The 13069-nt window shown below is 42.8% G+C and overlaps 1 protein-coding gene across 2 annotated transcripts; it reads left to right on the plus strand.

Moving 5' to 3' along the window:
• The first annotated feature begins 1286 nt into the window (after nt 1–1286).
• On the plus strand, nt 1287–9500 carry SNRPB (small nuclear ribonucleoprotein polypeptides B and B1). Of its 2 annotated transcripts, none has more exons than XM_006207314.4 (7): nt 1287–1442; nt 3575–3726; nt 5470–5581; nt 7012–7164; nt 7880–8018; nt 8336–8461; nt 9200–9500. In XM_006207314.4, exons 1-7 carry the CDS (start codon nt 1440–1442, stop codon nt 9208–9210), a joined length of 696 nt encoding a protein of 231 aa, XP_006207376.1. In that variant the 5' UTR covers nt 1287–1439; the 3' UTR covers nt 9211–9500. The 2 variants fall into 2 exon arrangements, with proteins under 2 accessions (XP_006207376.1, XP_031530914.1); XM_031675054.2 differs by having other exon boundaries at nt 9346–9500.
• Nucleotides 9501–13069: the final 3569 nt, after the last annotated feature.

The following is a 13069-nucleotide window of genomic DNA, read 5'->3' on the forward strand; positions in this document are numbered from 1 at the left end:
CTGGGGTGAAAGCTCTCCTTGCTGGGTTTGAGGAACAGGAAGGGGACTAGTGTGGCTGGAGGATGATGAGGAGAATGTTGAGGGAAATGAGGCTGGAGAGGGATGCAGGGCTGGATTTTATTCCACGTGTGCTGGGCAGTTACAGGGAGGTGGAGAGCAGGGCAATGACAAGATCTGATATAATCCCAGTACATTATAGAAGGATCCCTCTGGTTGCTGTGAGAGCAGGGAGGAAGCAAAGAGGCCAGGTAGGGCCTCATTCAGTGATCCAAGGCAGAGATGATGGTGGCTAGGACTAGCATGGTGGCAGTGGCGTAAGTGACAACAGCCTGATTCAAGACATTTTGAAGGTGAGGTCCATGGGGGTTGCTGACGGACTGGCTATGAGATGGGAGAGAAAGAGGAATCAGGATACTACCAAGTTTGTCGGTTTTTTTAAAAATTAAAATTAATCCAAGAAACCTCTGAGATAGGGAAAACTGGTAAGAAATGGTTTGGGGAAGAAGAGTGACTAGAATCAAGAATTCAGTTTTCAACATGTTAAATTTAGTATACCTATTAAACATCCATGTCAAGCAAGCAGCTGGCTATAAAAGGCCAAGAGTTAAAATAAAGAGCTCAAGGTTAGAGGGATAAATTTGAAAAACCTGAGCATATAGGTAGCCTTCAAAAGTAATGGGACTGGATGGGACTGATTGATTGATTCATTCAAGTATTTATTAAGCTCTTGTTTTGTGCTAAGCAGTGTTCTGTACCCTTGGTACTTAAATTCTAATAGAGAGGGATAATAAAATAACTAACAAATATATATAGTATGTTAGTGATCAATGTTAAGGAGAAAAAGCAGGGATGGGTGGGAAGGTTGCACGTTTTAACAGGACGGCCAGGAAAGTCCTCAGGGGGAAAATGTTATTAGAGCTTACGTCTTGAAAGTGAGCGCGTGAGCCGCGCACATACCTGGACGCGTAGCATTCCAGGAGAGGCAATAGCAAATGCGAAGGTGCTGAAGCAGAAGCCGTTCGAGCAAGTTCACGGAAAAGCAGGGACCATGGCTGTAGAGTAGAAAGCCGGGGTAGAGCGGTGGGAGATAACCGAAAGTTAAAGGGCTGGGGCGCGGGGTGTGGGGGATATGAGGGTGAAGAGGAGAAGCTCATGTTCCGGCAGAAACTAGGAAGACGTCCAACAAAGGATCCTAAGCCTCTCGGAGTTCTGTTTAAGCGTAGCGCCGTCCCAAGCCCCGCCCCGCTCGAAGCGCTCAGCTCCGCGCCTTGGCCGGAACTCTAGGGCCGGGCGCCGGGACCGGAAGCAGCTTTCTACCCGGCCCCTCTTTGCCCGCGGCCTAATTTCCGGTAGCGGCGGCGGGAAGCTGGGTAGTGGAGGGCGTTTAGGCCTCCGCGGAGGCGAATCCGGCGGGAATCTGAGCCATCAAAACCGCCACCATGGTAAGGAGGCGCAGACTTGGGGCGCGGGAGCTCTAGAATCTGTTCTGGGGTGGGGACCGCGACTGATTGGTGAGCACGCCGTGGGTTGGCCGCTCAGGGCGGTGAAGGCCCCAGCCTCGGCCCCTCTGTCCCGGCAGAAAAGACCCAGACTTTGGTTGCTGGCGGGGTGGGGGAGGGGAAGCTTGGTACTGCGGGACGCAGGCCGGGGTCGCTCGGTGGGGGCGAGGATAGAATTGCGGCTCCCCACGCCGCCGTAGGCACAGTGCTCGGGATCCCGTAGGAGCTGAGTAAACTTTCGCAGCGTAAATGTGTGTCTGGGGTTTCGGAGCAGGCGGAGCCACAGGAAGGCTGGGGAAGGTCCGGTGAGAGGCTCAGACTTAGGAAGGCGGGTGAGGGTCTGAGAAAGAGTTGAGGAAATGGAAGGGCTTGTGACCGAAACTACAGTCATGGGTCTAGTAGATGGGAAGGAGGGAACGGGAGGGTCAAGGAGTATTTGAAGGAAAAGTTCGACTCATCTGTTCAGCATGTGTGTGTGTTGAGTATGTCTGACTTTTCAGGCGTTGGGGCTAGATAATGCAGTGTTTTCTTTCTTCACCGAGTTCACTATTTGGGGACACGGGTAATATAATTCGGAGTGGTAATTGAGCATTAAGTAAAAGTAACGGCGAGGGGCGGGGTAAGAATGCTTTCTGGAGTAGATGATTCCCGGCAGAGTCCTAAAAGATTGTCAGCCTTTTTCTCAGCGAAAATGGGAGAGAATATTATAGATCCGAAGGACTGCAAAGAGCAAATTGTGAAGGATAGTGCTATACTGAAATTCCTGCAGGGGAAAAGGGAGGCAAGAGATGGAAGATTAGGTGGGAGGAATTGGCAGGATTCCGCTTATTAAAGGCTTTACATGTATTTATCTTGTTGGTGATGAGGAATGCCATTGAATGATTTTAGCCTCCAAAATGGCATGAACTTAGTTGTGTTTAGAAAGATAACTGTTCTGTATCTGTTATATATTGGGTGAACTGGAAACGAGGAAACAGTAGGATATTGTTTGGAGAATTGATTAGAAGAGTTGGCACTGGATTCCAATTGACTAACTTCCGACACAGTTTAACCTCTTACATCCTCAGTGGTCTCATCTGTAAAATCTGATTTTAAGGATGAAGTGAGATGAATAGTGCTTAATGGCAGTGCTGGCCAGTGAGCACCCATTAAGAGCCAGCTATATGAGGCATATGGACCAATAAATGTTGCCATAAAGGTTCAGACCTCTGTGGTTAGAAGCTGTGATTACAGTTTGGTTAAAATGGTCATTTAAACAAGACTGAACCATATAATCTGGGTCTCCAGGGTGGAGTCAACATTCTGATCAAGACATATATGTAGGTTCAGAAAACCTGTTTCTGTCCCAGCTCACAGAGATGAATAGAAAGCACAGTGTGTAGTACCTAGAAGACACTTGGATAAGTTAGCAAAACTACACTGGAAGCCAGGCTATAAAGCAGAAAAGGTTGTTGGGTTAATTAAGAAGTACAGCAAGTTATATATTCTCATTATGTGTTCAAACTGATTAGCACTCTGGTCACCAGAGGTTTTCCTCTCTTAAAGGCGGTCATGGAGACCCTAACAAAAAACTTTTTTTTTTAATGCTAATTCTTGATTTGGGGATTCCATTCTCACTTCCAAACTGACCAGCTCTTTTCTTATAACAAGCTCTCTGTTGATTGGATTCTTACTGCCAGTCCCATTCTAGCTCTTTTATTCAGTTTTTTTTAATGGGATGTTGGTGTTCCATAGCCCTGGAATCACACCAGTAATGTACAGGATGGCAGATGGCTAATCTCTGGTATGGGTGGGTTTCATTATTTTGGAGACATCTTACCTCTCACAACATAGACAAAGGCAATTGTAATGTGAGAAAGGTGATTTTAAGGGAAGGGGGAGTAATAGGTCAGGGCTGAAATCAGGGTGACATGGGAGAATTCCCAGGGAAGGGCTGTGGCTGGAAGACAGAGCTGAGAGTCTGTTGAGAAAGACAGGCATGGAAAAGAAGGCCTCTGCAGAAGTTTTAAGGAAAGATCAAGGGTTTGTGGGTCCAAAAGAACTGAGTCTCAATTCCTGCTAATTTCTCCTTGCAGACTGTGGGCAAGAGCAGCAAGATGCTGCAGCACATCGACTACAGGATGAGGTGCATCCTGCAAGATGGCCGCATCTTCATTGGCACCTTTAAAGCTTTTGACAAGCATATGAATTTGATCCTCTGTGACTGTGATGAGTTCAGGAAGATCAAGTGAGGAGTGGGCTGGCGGGGGAGGGATTGGGAGGGTGGGGAGTGGATTGGGTGGGTGGGTCAAGTGACAAGTGGTGATGAAGCTGGTTCCTCTCGGCTTGCTCTCCTGTTTTAGAGGGCAGATTTAAATGGGGACGTTGGATGCTAAGAATTCTCCTTCCTTAGCCTTGCTCTCTACACTCAGCAGAGTACAAGTTGTAAGGAGGGCTAGGCTTTTTGTTTCTCTGACTTTGCATGCCCCTGCGTACTGGGGTAAAGGGCTCTCATGTTCTCCCCACAGGTGTGTGAGGGGGGAGAGCTTGATTTTCTGGCCTCATTGCCTATTTGTAAAGCTGTAGCCTAAAGGGCTCTCCCAATGCAGCCTGGTCTGAAACTGCTTTAAGAAGCCTCTGACCCTCTTCAGGGTAAGTGCTCAGCTCCCCTTGTGGGTTTGGGGCCAGTGATTTTTGTTGGCATTTAGAGAAACAATTGGAGATACTTTTCTACTTTCCTACAATGCCGTTTTGTCAGTTGATGACTCCCTTGCCTTAGGACTCAGATCTTAAGCTTCTAGCCTATTAAAAGATGTGGTCTGGCTTTTCGTCCTATTTTACATTCAGGGCATCTTGAGGCCCAAAGAGGTTATGTGACTGCCATGATCATCCAGCTCTCTTTTGCCATATGCAGCTTCCATATTATGTTGCCAGTGGCTGTGAATTCCCTTTGATTCCCTCTGGGACTGTTGTTTTCTTTGGCATGAGGTCAAGTAGTACAGGACAGAACATGTGGTCGGGATGGCTGAGTGTCAGGGGCACAGTCAGCCAGTAGATCAGTGTAGAACTATTTCAAATGATTCTCTTCTTTCTGTCTTGTTAAATGAAACTAACTTTATTCTAATAATAAAAAAGTGCCTAATGGAAAATATCTTTTTAAAGTATGTAAAAGTATGTGAGAAAAAAATTAAAATACCCAGGCTTTTTTTCCCATTGTGAAAGGGAAATACATGCTTTTATTAAAAAATAAGAAAATATAGATAAGCTGAAAAAAGAAAAGTCCATCTACAGAAAACCACTATTAATATAAAATATCATTAAAATGAAACTTTTAAGTTACTTTGAAAAATCAGGGTATTTTGTGTTTCCTTTATTTTTAGGATATTTGCTTTGGCAGTCCTTTCCCTATCTTGTTGCCATTATTTTTCCCAGTTTACGTTCATTTATATTTTGCTCATCCTTTTCTGGTTGTTGCTGTTGGGAGATTTCTGTTTTTCTTTGAGGACAGAGGTGTACTTTCTACATAGTTAACTCTTTAACTTTTTCCTTTATGGTTTCTATTTTTAATATGAAGTGAGCGATGGAGTTACAGGTCTGTGGGGTTAAATTGGTATTAGAAGGATACTACATGTAAGTGAGTGAGTGGGATTCAGTTGACTTGAAGAATTATTTAGGCTGCAGCCTGACACTAGCGAGGCCTTAAGCTGGAGGGAGAGACAGGGTACGTTGCGTGAGCCAGAGCTAGGCTTTCTTGACAACTGACCTGCCTCTTGGTCTGTATATCCTCTTGGCCTGGGAGACAGCCACCTAAGGGGTTATAAGTCAGCCTATGAAGACTCTTCAGAGGAGCTGTCCTAGGGAAGGTCTGTGTACCATTTGTCGGTAGATAAGAGTATAAAACAAATCTTGGAGGGCCTTTAGGTAGGTGAGCATGACTTCACCCCTTTTCTGATGCTTGCTTTTTTGTTTCTTCTCCTAAACCTGTCTTTAGACCAAAGAACTCAAAACAAGCAGAAAGAGAAGAAAAGCGAGTCCTTGGTCTGGTGCTACTTCGAGGGGAGAACCTGGTCTCGATGACAGTAGAGGGACCACCTCCCAAAGATGTAAGTCAGAGCAGAGAGCCAGCACAGGGCCAGGGAGCCTTGTGCAAAGGCGGCCCCATCCTGAGCCAGGCTCTGTGCGGGGCTCTCTCATCGCTGTACTCACAGGCATCCTCTGGTTTTTGTTCCCCTTTTACAGATTGAAAAAAAGAAATCTTAAAAAGTCTACCTTGCAAGTAAGAAGTAGAGATGAGGAACTAGAATTTGAGGATTTCTAACTTTAAAGCCCTCCCTTCTTCCTAAGTTGTTAATATACATAGTGAGTCATTAGAAGAGGCACCTAAGGCCATCTGGGTCATTTGTTAAATGTGATGACAGTCTAGTTGGACCTTAAAAAGTTATAACTCCAAACAGAATATATATAGTATAGTTATAGAATAATACTTAACGTTTATTGAGCATCTGCTCTTCAGTATGTTATTTAATCCGTGTAACAATCTTTTGAGATGAACCATTCCCACTTTATAGATAATACAAACTGATGTTTAGTAATGTGCCCAAGATGTCACAACAAGTAAGTGGTAAAACTGGCATCTGATTCCAGGCAATCTTAGTTCATTAATGTGAGCCTACATTTAGAAATAGTAGAGGCTTTAGAGAATCGAACCAAGTTTGTTTTCCGTTTTTCATTTGAAGACATTAAAGGAATAATCCTCTTGTTTTTATTTTTGTCCACATATATGTTGGGTTTTTTTTTTTACTTAATGTGTAATATGTATGTAATATGTCGTTCTGCTTTTTCACTTAACATTGTAAAGTTTTTCCAGTTGCTGTATACTTTAAAAAGTTATATAAATGACTTAAAAATACTCTCTTAAGTGAGTATAGAGTATTTTATCTTAGCTATTTCTTCTTTTTGGACACTTACATTGAAGTTTTTCCCAAATGTAAATATCTGCAAGGGATGTTACCATATTTTTGGCTCACAGCATATGTACCTATTCATAACTCTTGGTGTCTGATTCCAGTAGAATTTGCTACTCTAATGTAGCCCATTGTAAACCTTCTAGTTTTATCATAACAGCGTCATTTGCGGATGAGGAAACAGTCCTAGAATTGTGGGTGTCCTTGGCCCACTGTCACCCACCGGGTGAGAATCAGAGAGGACTGAACCACATGTCTCTTTGATGCCAGGTCAGATGCTTTTGTCTACCGTACACACCCTTCTGAATGGAGCCCTGGCTCTTTGTTTAATTTTCACAGGCGTGCATATAGGTTGAATTGTGGCATGTTTCTCTTGATTTCCTCTTAAATTCTTCTAGCCTGTTAGGCATGCAATCTTGGGTGGAGGAGGAATGGTGTTAACACATAAGGGGTAGGTAGTGTTTATAAGCTGTTACGATGCCCTATAAATCTGAGGGATTCTCTTGGCTCAAAATGTACTTCTGATTCTCTAGGTCATAAGCATTTTAGCATGTGTCTTTATTTTTCAGACTGGTATTGCCCGAGTGCCACTTGCTGGAGCTGCTGGGGGCCCAGGGATTGGCAGGGCTGCTGGCAGAGGAATTCCGGCTGGTGTTCCCATGCCTCAGGCTCCTGCAGGACTTGCTGGGCCAGTCCGTGGGGTTGGTGGGCCGTCCCAGCAGGTGAGGAGTTGGGGAAGGGTACCAGCTTCTGGTGATTAAAATAAAAGATTGAGGGTCAGAAGTTTGGGAGGAGTCCAGAATGACCAGCTGATCTTTGTCAGGCAATCGGTGTTTCACTGTGCTGCTTCATATGTGGTCCCAGAGTTAAGCAAAAAGGAAAACATGCTTTTATATATTATGTTGATGTTATTAAAGAGATGCAAAACAAAGTATTTTGGCCAGCTGTATTTGAGCAAAGTGTTCCCGTGACAACAATTTGAAGCATTCATTTGACCCTTGAACAGTGCAGAGGTTAGGGATGCCGACTCTGCAGTCAAAATCTGCATATAACTTTACAGTTGGTCTTTGTATCTGTGGATTCAACCAAGATTGTATACTGTAGTATGTATTTATTGAGAAAATCTGCATATAAGTGGACCCCGATTGTTTAAACTCATGTCCGAGGGTCAGCTGTACTCTCTTACAACCTTTTATTACCAGTCCTGTTTGCCTTTCTGATTTGGATTGCGCATCCTTAACTTAGGCCTAGAAGATGGGAATTGAGCATTCAAGCTTGATCTTGTCTGGCAGATAGTTTTAGATAGGAAGTCTCATGCCATGAGTTGTACCGTAGGGGATTTGACATCTGCTATTTCTTTTACCGAGTTGTGGAGGAAAGTTGAACACAGCATCGTACTGTACTGTTTTGCCTAACGTCTTTCCTGTGTCCTCTCAGGTGATGACCCCACAAGGAAGAGGCACTGTCGCAGCAGCTGCTGCGGCTGCTACAGCCAGTATCGCAGGGGCCCCAACCCAGTACCCACCTGGCCGTGCGGGTCCTCCCCCACCTATGGGCCGAGGGGCACCCCCTCCAGGTGAGGAGCCCATCAGGAGACTGTTGCTAGTTAAAAGATGCCTTAGCTGGATTCATGATGAGACATAACCTTGCCTGAAACTGATGACGAGTTTGTGTAATTAAGCAGGATTACTCTGAAATCCAGCCTGGCTAACTGACTGTGGAACTAGCTGGACAAGAGCCTCACTTCTTTGGCTCAAGTCTGAGTTTGTTAGGAGGGACTGGGAGAGTGGAATGGTCCATCTGTCTCAGAACCTGGTGGACAGTTTTGTGTATTTCCTGCTACCTTGTCAAGACAGACACTTGATCTATATTCTTGGGGCTTTTCTCTTGCAGGCATGATGGGCCCACCTCCTGGTATGAGGCCTCCCATGGGTCCCCCAATGGGGATCCCCCCTGGACGAGGAACTCCAATGGGCATGCCCCCACCGGGGATGCGGCCCCCTCCCCCAGGGATGCGAGGTAAGTGCCTGCAGCAGGGGTGTTGACTTCTTTCCCTAGAGCCATGTTGGGATGGGAAATGTAGGGAGATTGGATTTTGACCATACTTTCAGGCCTTAAGCCTAGGAAAGTGAACTCTTAAAGGACATCTTTGTCCAGAAGGAAAAGAGGGAACAAACATTTCTCAAACTGACCTCACCTCCCTCTTAGAACAGTGAGAGCAGCCCTCAACACAGGGTGCTTCTCAGTGTCCAAGGCAGTATTCTCAGGGCACTGAAATAATGCATTCTATTGCGTGACTAACAAAGGTCTTGGAATTGTCTTAGGCCTTTTGGCTTGGGAGTGTCTAGTAATTTTAAGGAGGGGGCTGTGGGCTTTGCTCTGCGCTATTTACTATGTATCTCTTTAACTCTAGTTTGAGAAATGCTGATGTAGATCAGCCCTCTCATTTTATAGATAAGGAAACAGGCCCAGAGAGAGCTCAGTGTCCTGACTCCCATACCAGTGTTCTTTCCAGCAAGCCATCGTAGTCTTTAAGTTAACCCAAGCTTGCTGACCCCTATATTTCTAGTTTGGGTTTTCCATTTATGGGTTTTACAACCATAGGAACCTAGTTGGCCTCAGAGAAGTCCCCATTTAGCACATTTGCTATGTATATCCCTCTGATCACTTGGTAACTGCAGGGTGTAGGGGGCTGGGGTAGGGTGGCAATTTGAGTTGCAGATCAGGCACTGACTAAACTTCTTACTCTTACTTCAGGCCTTCTTTGACCTTGGCCACAGAGTTATGGAAGTAGCTCCACAGAGGCGTGGGCCCAATTCCCCAGGGCTGCGTTACCACAGACCTGTTTGTTTGTTATGCTGTTGTTCGCGGAGTCTCACCGGATTGTCTGGTTTCCCTTACAGGGCCCCCTCCCCCAGGAATGCACCCACCAAGGCCCTAGACTCATCTTGGCCCTCCTCTGCTCCCTGCCTGTTTCCCGTAAGGCTGTACATAGTCCTTTACTTCCTTGTGGCCTGTGAAACTAGTTTATAATAAATTCTTAAGATAATAATATGAATTCACCTGGTATGTCTGTTTATTTTAAGAAAAATCTTTGACATATTGGGTACTTAATAACAGTCAAGAAGGGTTGCTTTGGAAAAATCATCCCTAATATTAGTTGCTTCCCTTGTAAAATACTAATTATTTGCAGAGATGTACAGCCTCATGCCAAGACAATTACAAAATTGAACTACAGGGAGACATTTTTACTTGTCAAACTGGCCAAGATCATTTTGTTGAAATAAACATTCATACCCTGCTGATGAGAATTGTGAATTGGTATATTCTCTTTGGAAAGCACTTACCTAAATAATTTCTTGAGCAGTACTTTGGATTATATTTTTCTACAATAAAGAATGAAGCAAATACTAAAAATGAAAATTAATCCTATTGGAAGAAGAACAGTTTTTGTATAACTTTCTCCCAGGGTCACATGCATACATATAATATAATCCAGTTTTTGGATTGTGGGACATCCATAATTTCTTCCACCCAAAGTCTGATTAGTTGATGAGATGGTCACTGAACAGTACTCTAGTAGTTAGCACATCAAGGTTAAAGGATACAGAAATAAAGTGGACCTTTTAAAATTACTGTCTAGGGGGAGGACCATTCTAAATGCAAAGGAGACTTTAAGTTAAAAAAGACTAGTGTTATTAGTATGGGGGTGTTTCTTCAGGAATATGAAGGTGAAAGCAATGCATGAAAACAGTCATTGCATGGAAAACAATCAGCATGAAAACAAATACACTAAGTCAGTAGGACAAGAAAAGCCACATGATCATCTCAGTAGATGCAGAAAAGACATCTGATAAAATTCCAACTCAGAAACACTCAGCAAATTAGGAATAGAAGGGAAATTTATAAACACAGGGATTATGAAAAGAACAGCTAACAGTGAAACGCTGAAAACTATACCCTTAAGATCAGGGACAAGTTAAGAGTGCTCACTTTCACCGCTGCTGTTCAAAATTGTGCTGGGAGGTCTAGCCAGAGCAATTAAAAAAGATACCCAAATTGGAAAAGAAAAAGTAAAACTTAACATAATCCTATATATAGAAAACCCCAAGGAATTCATAAGAAAGCTCCTAGAGCTGATAGATGAAATCAACAAAATTGCAGGATGTAAGATCACACACAAATTAATTGTATTTTCATACACCAGCAACAATCTGAAAAAAATCATTCACAATAGCATCCAAAAGAATAAAATACTTAAGAATCAGTTTAACCATTTGTACTCTGAAAATTACAAACATCCTGAAAGAAAACCTAGATTAACATCTCATGTTCATGGATTGGAAGACTTAATATTGTTAAAATGGCAATACTTCCCAAAGTGATCTATAGATCAAAAGCAATCCCTATCAGAATTCCAATGGCTTTTATTTTGCAGAAATGGAGAAGCTCATCTCAAATTCTGTGAATCTGCAAGGGGCCCTGAATAGCAGGAACAATCTTGAAAAAACAAAGTTCGATGTCTCACACTTCTGATTTCAAAGCTTACTACAAAGCTTGTGTAATCGAAGCTAGTACTGTCGTAGTGATAGACAGACCAGTGGAATAGAATTGAGAATCCAGAGATAAACACTTGAATATATGGCAACGAGTGCCAAGACCCTTCACTAGGAAAAGGATAGTCTGATGAATGATGCTAGAACAAGTGGGTAGCCACGATCAAAAGGATGAAGTTGAACACCTACCTCACTTCCTATATCACTCAGTAACTCAGAATGGACCAATGACCTCTAAGAACTAAAGCTATAAATTACAAGAAGAAAACAAGTCTTGATGACCTTGGGTTTGGTGATAGTTTCTTAGACACCAAAACATAAGAAACAAAGGAAAATATAAATTGGACTTCATCAAAATTAGGAACTGCGTCATCAAGAATGTGAAAAAGTAAAATCTGGGAGAAAATATTTTGAAATCTTATATCTGATTTGGGTTTAATATCCAGACTATATAAAGACCTTTTACAACTAAACTACAAAAAGATAAAACAGTCCAATTAAAAAGCCAACAAAGGAATTTTAGGTTTCTCCAAAGAAGCTATGCAGATGGACAAGTAGTGAAAAGCAATTCCAACATCACTGGTCACTATAAAAAAAATCAAACCCCCTGTGAGATACCACTTCAACTCAAGGATAGTGTAAATGGGATAAAACAACTGTGGGTGAGGATGTGGAGAAATAGGAACCTCCTGCATTGCTGGTGAGAATGTAAAATGTTGCAGCTACTAGGTAAAATGATCTAGCAGTTCCTCAAAGAGATAAACAGAATTACCATATGACCCAACAATTTCATTCCTAGGTGTGCATCCAAGAGAAATGAAGATACATGTCTACATAGAAGCATGTATGCAAGTGTTTGTAGCAGCATTATTCATAATAGGCCAAAGGTGAAAACAACCCAACTGTCCATCAGTGGATGAGTGGCTTGGTCAATTGTGGGCTATGCATTCATTGGAATGTTAGGCAGCTGAAAAAGGAATGAAGTATTGATACATGCTGCTACTTGGATGACATAAAAGAGCATGTATAATTCCTTTTATATGAAATACCCAGGATAGGTAAAACTGTAGGGACAGAAAGCAGATTAGAGGTTACCAAGGGATGGGGATGGAATGGGGGAAATGGAGAGTGATTACTTAATGGGTATGGGGTATTTTTAAGAGGGATTAAAGTTTTTGAAACTAGAGAGAGATTACCCGCTCTCTATGCACAACGCACAACATTGTGAATGCACTAAATACTCCTGAGTTGTAACATTTCATGTGAATTTTACCTCAAAAAAAAAAAAAAAAAGAAGAAGGAAAAAAGTTTTCTCACGGAGTTCACTAGGGTTTTCTACTGTGGGAAGGATAGTCCCACGGAGGAAGACTGAGGAGTAAGGACATCAGGGAGGTGACATAGGCAGCAGCTCTTGGTGAAACAGTGGCTGGCTCGGACCATGTCACAGGAACTCATATCCTGAGCACCATGAACTGCAAAGCAGGGCTGAGACAACCCTCTGGCTCGCTTCCCATTTACCTGCTAGGAGTGATGTGGAAGGGTTTTGTATTCCTAGCCTGAGCTGAAAGGCAGGGCCTCTTAATTCTATCACACAAACAACAAGCATAGTCAATTAAAAAGAAACATGGAGTCACACACTGCCTAGTTGCCAGCAAAGTAAAAACCCTGGATGCTCAAAACTGTTCCTGAAAATTGACTAAAACCCTCTTGAAGTTTGGTCTTGTGTATACAACCCTACCTAGAATAATCTTTGGCACTCCTGCTTTTGAGAACCATTGAATGAACAAAAGAAATCTGCAATCAGACATCAGGGCATTCTGACCATAGTATCTTTAAAAAAATTTTTTTTTTAATTGAAATATAGTCAGTTACAATGTGTCAGTTTCTGGTATACAGCATAATGTCCCAGTCATACATATATATACATATACTCGTTTTCATATTTTTAATTAAAGACTATTACAAGATATTGAATATAGTTCCCTGTGCTATACAGAAGAAATTTGTTTTTTAAATATATTTTTATATATAGTGGTTAACATTTGCAAATCTCAAACTCCCAAATTTATCC

The sequence above is a fragment of the Vicugna pacos genome, chromosome 19, assembly GCF_048564905.1.
Source record: "Vicugna pacos chromosome 19, VicPac4, whole genome shotgun sequence".
NCBI lineage: Eukaryota > Metazoa > Chordata > Mammalia > Artiodactyla > Camelidae > Vicugna > Vicugna pacos.

Excerpts from the sequence above, each read along its gene's own strand:
- SNRPB (XM_031675054.2), top strand. Across the intron at positions 3,727-5,469 it reads GATGAGTTCAGGAAGATCAA|ACCAAAGAACTCAAAACAAG; the intron begins GTGAGGAGTGGG and ends ACCTGTCTTTAG. Across the intron at positions 7,165-7,879 it reads TTGGTGGGCCGTCCCAGCAG|GTGATGACCCCACAAGGAAG; the intron begins GTGAGGAGTTGG and ends GTGTCCTCTCAG.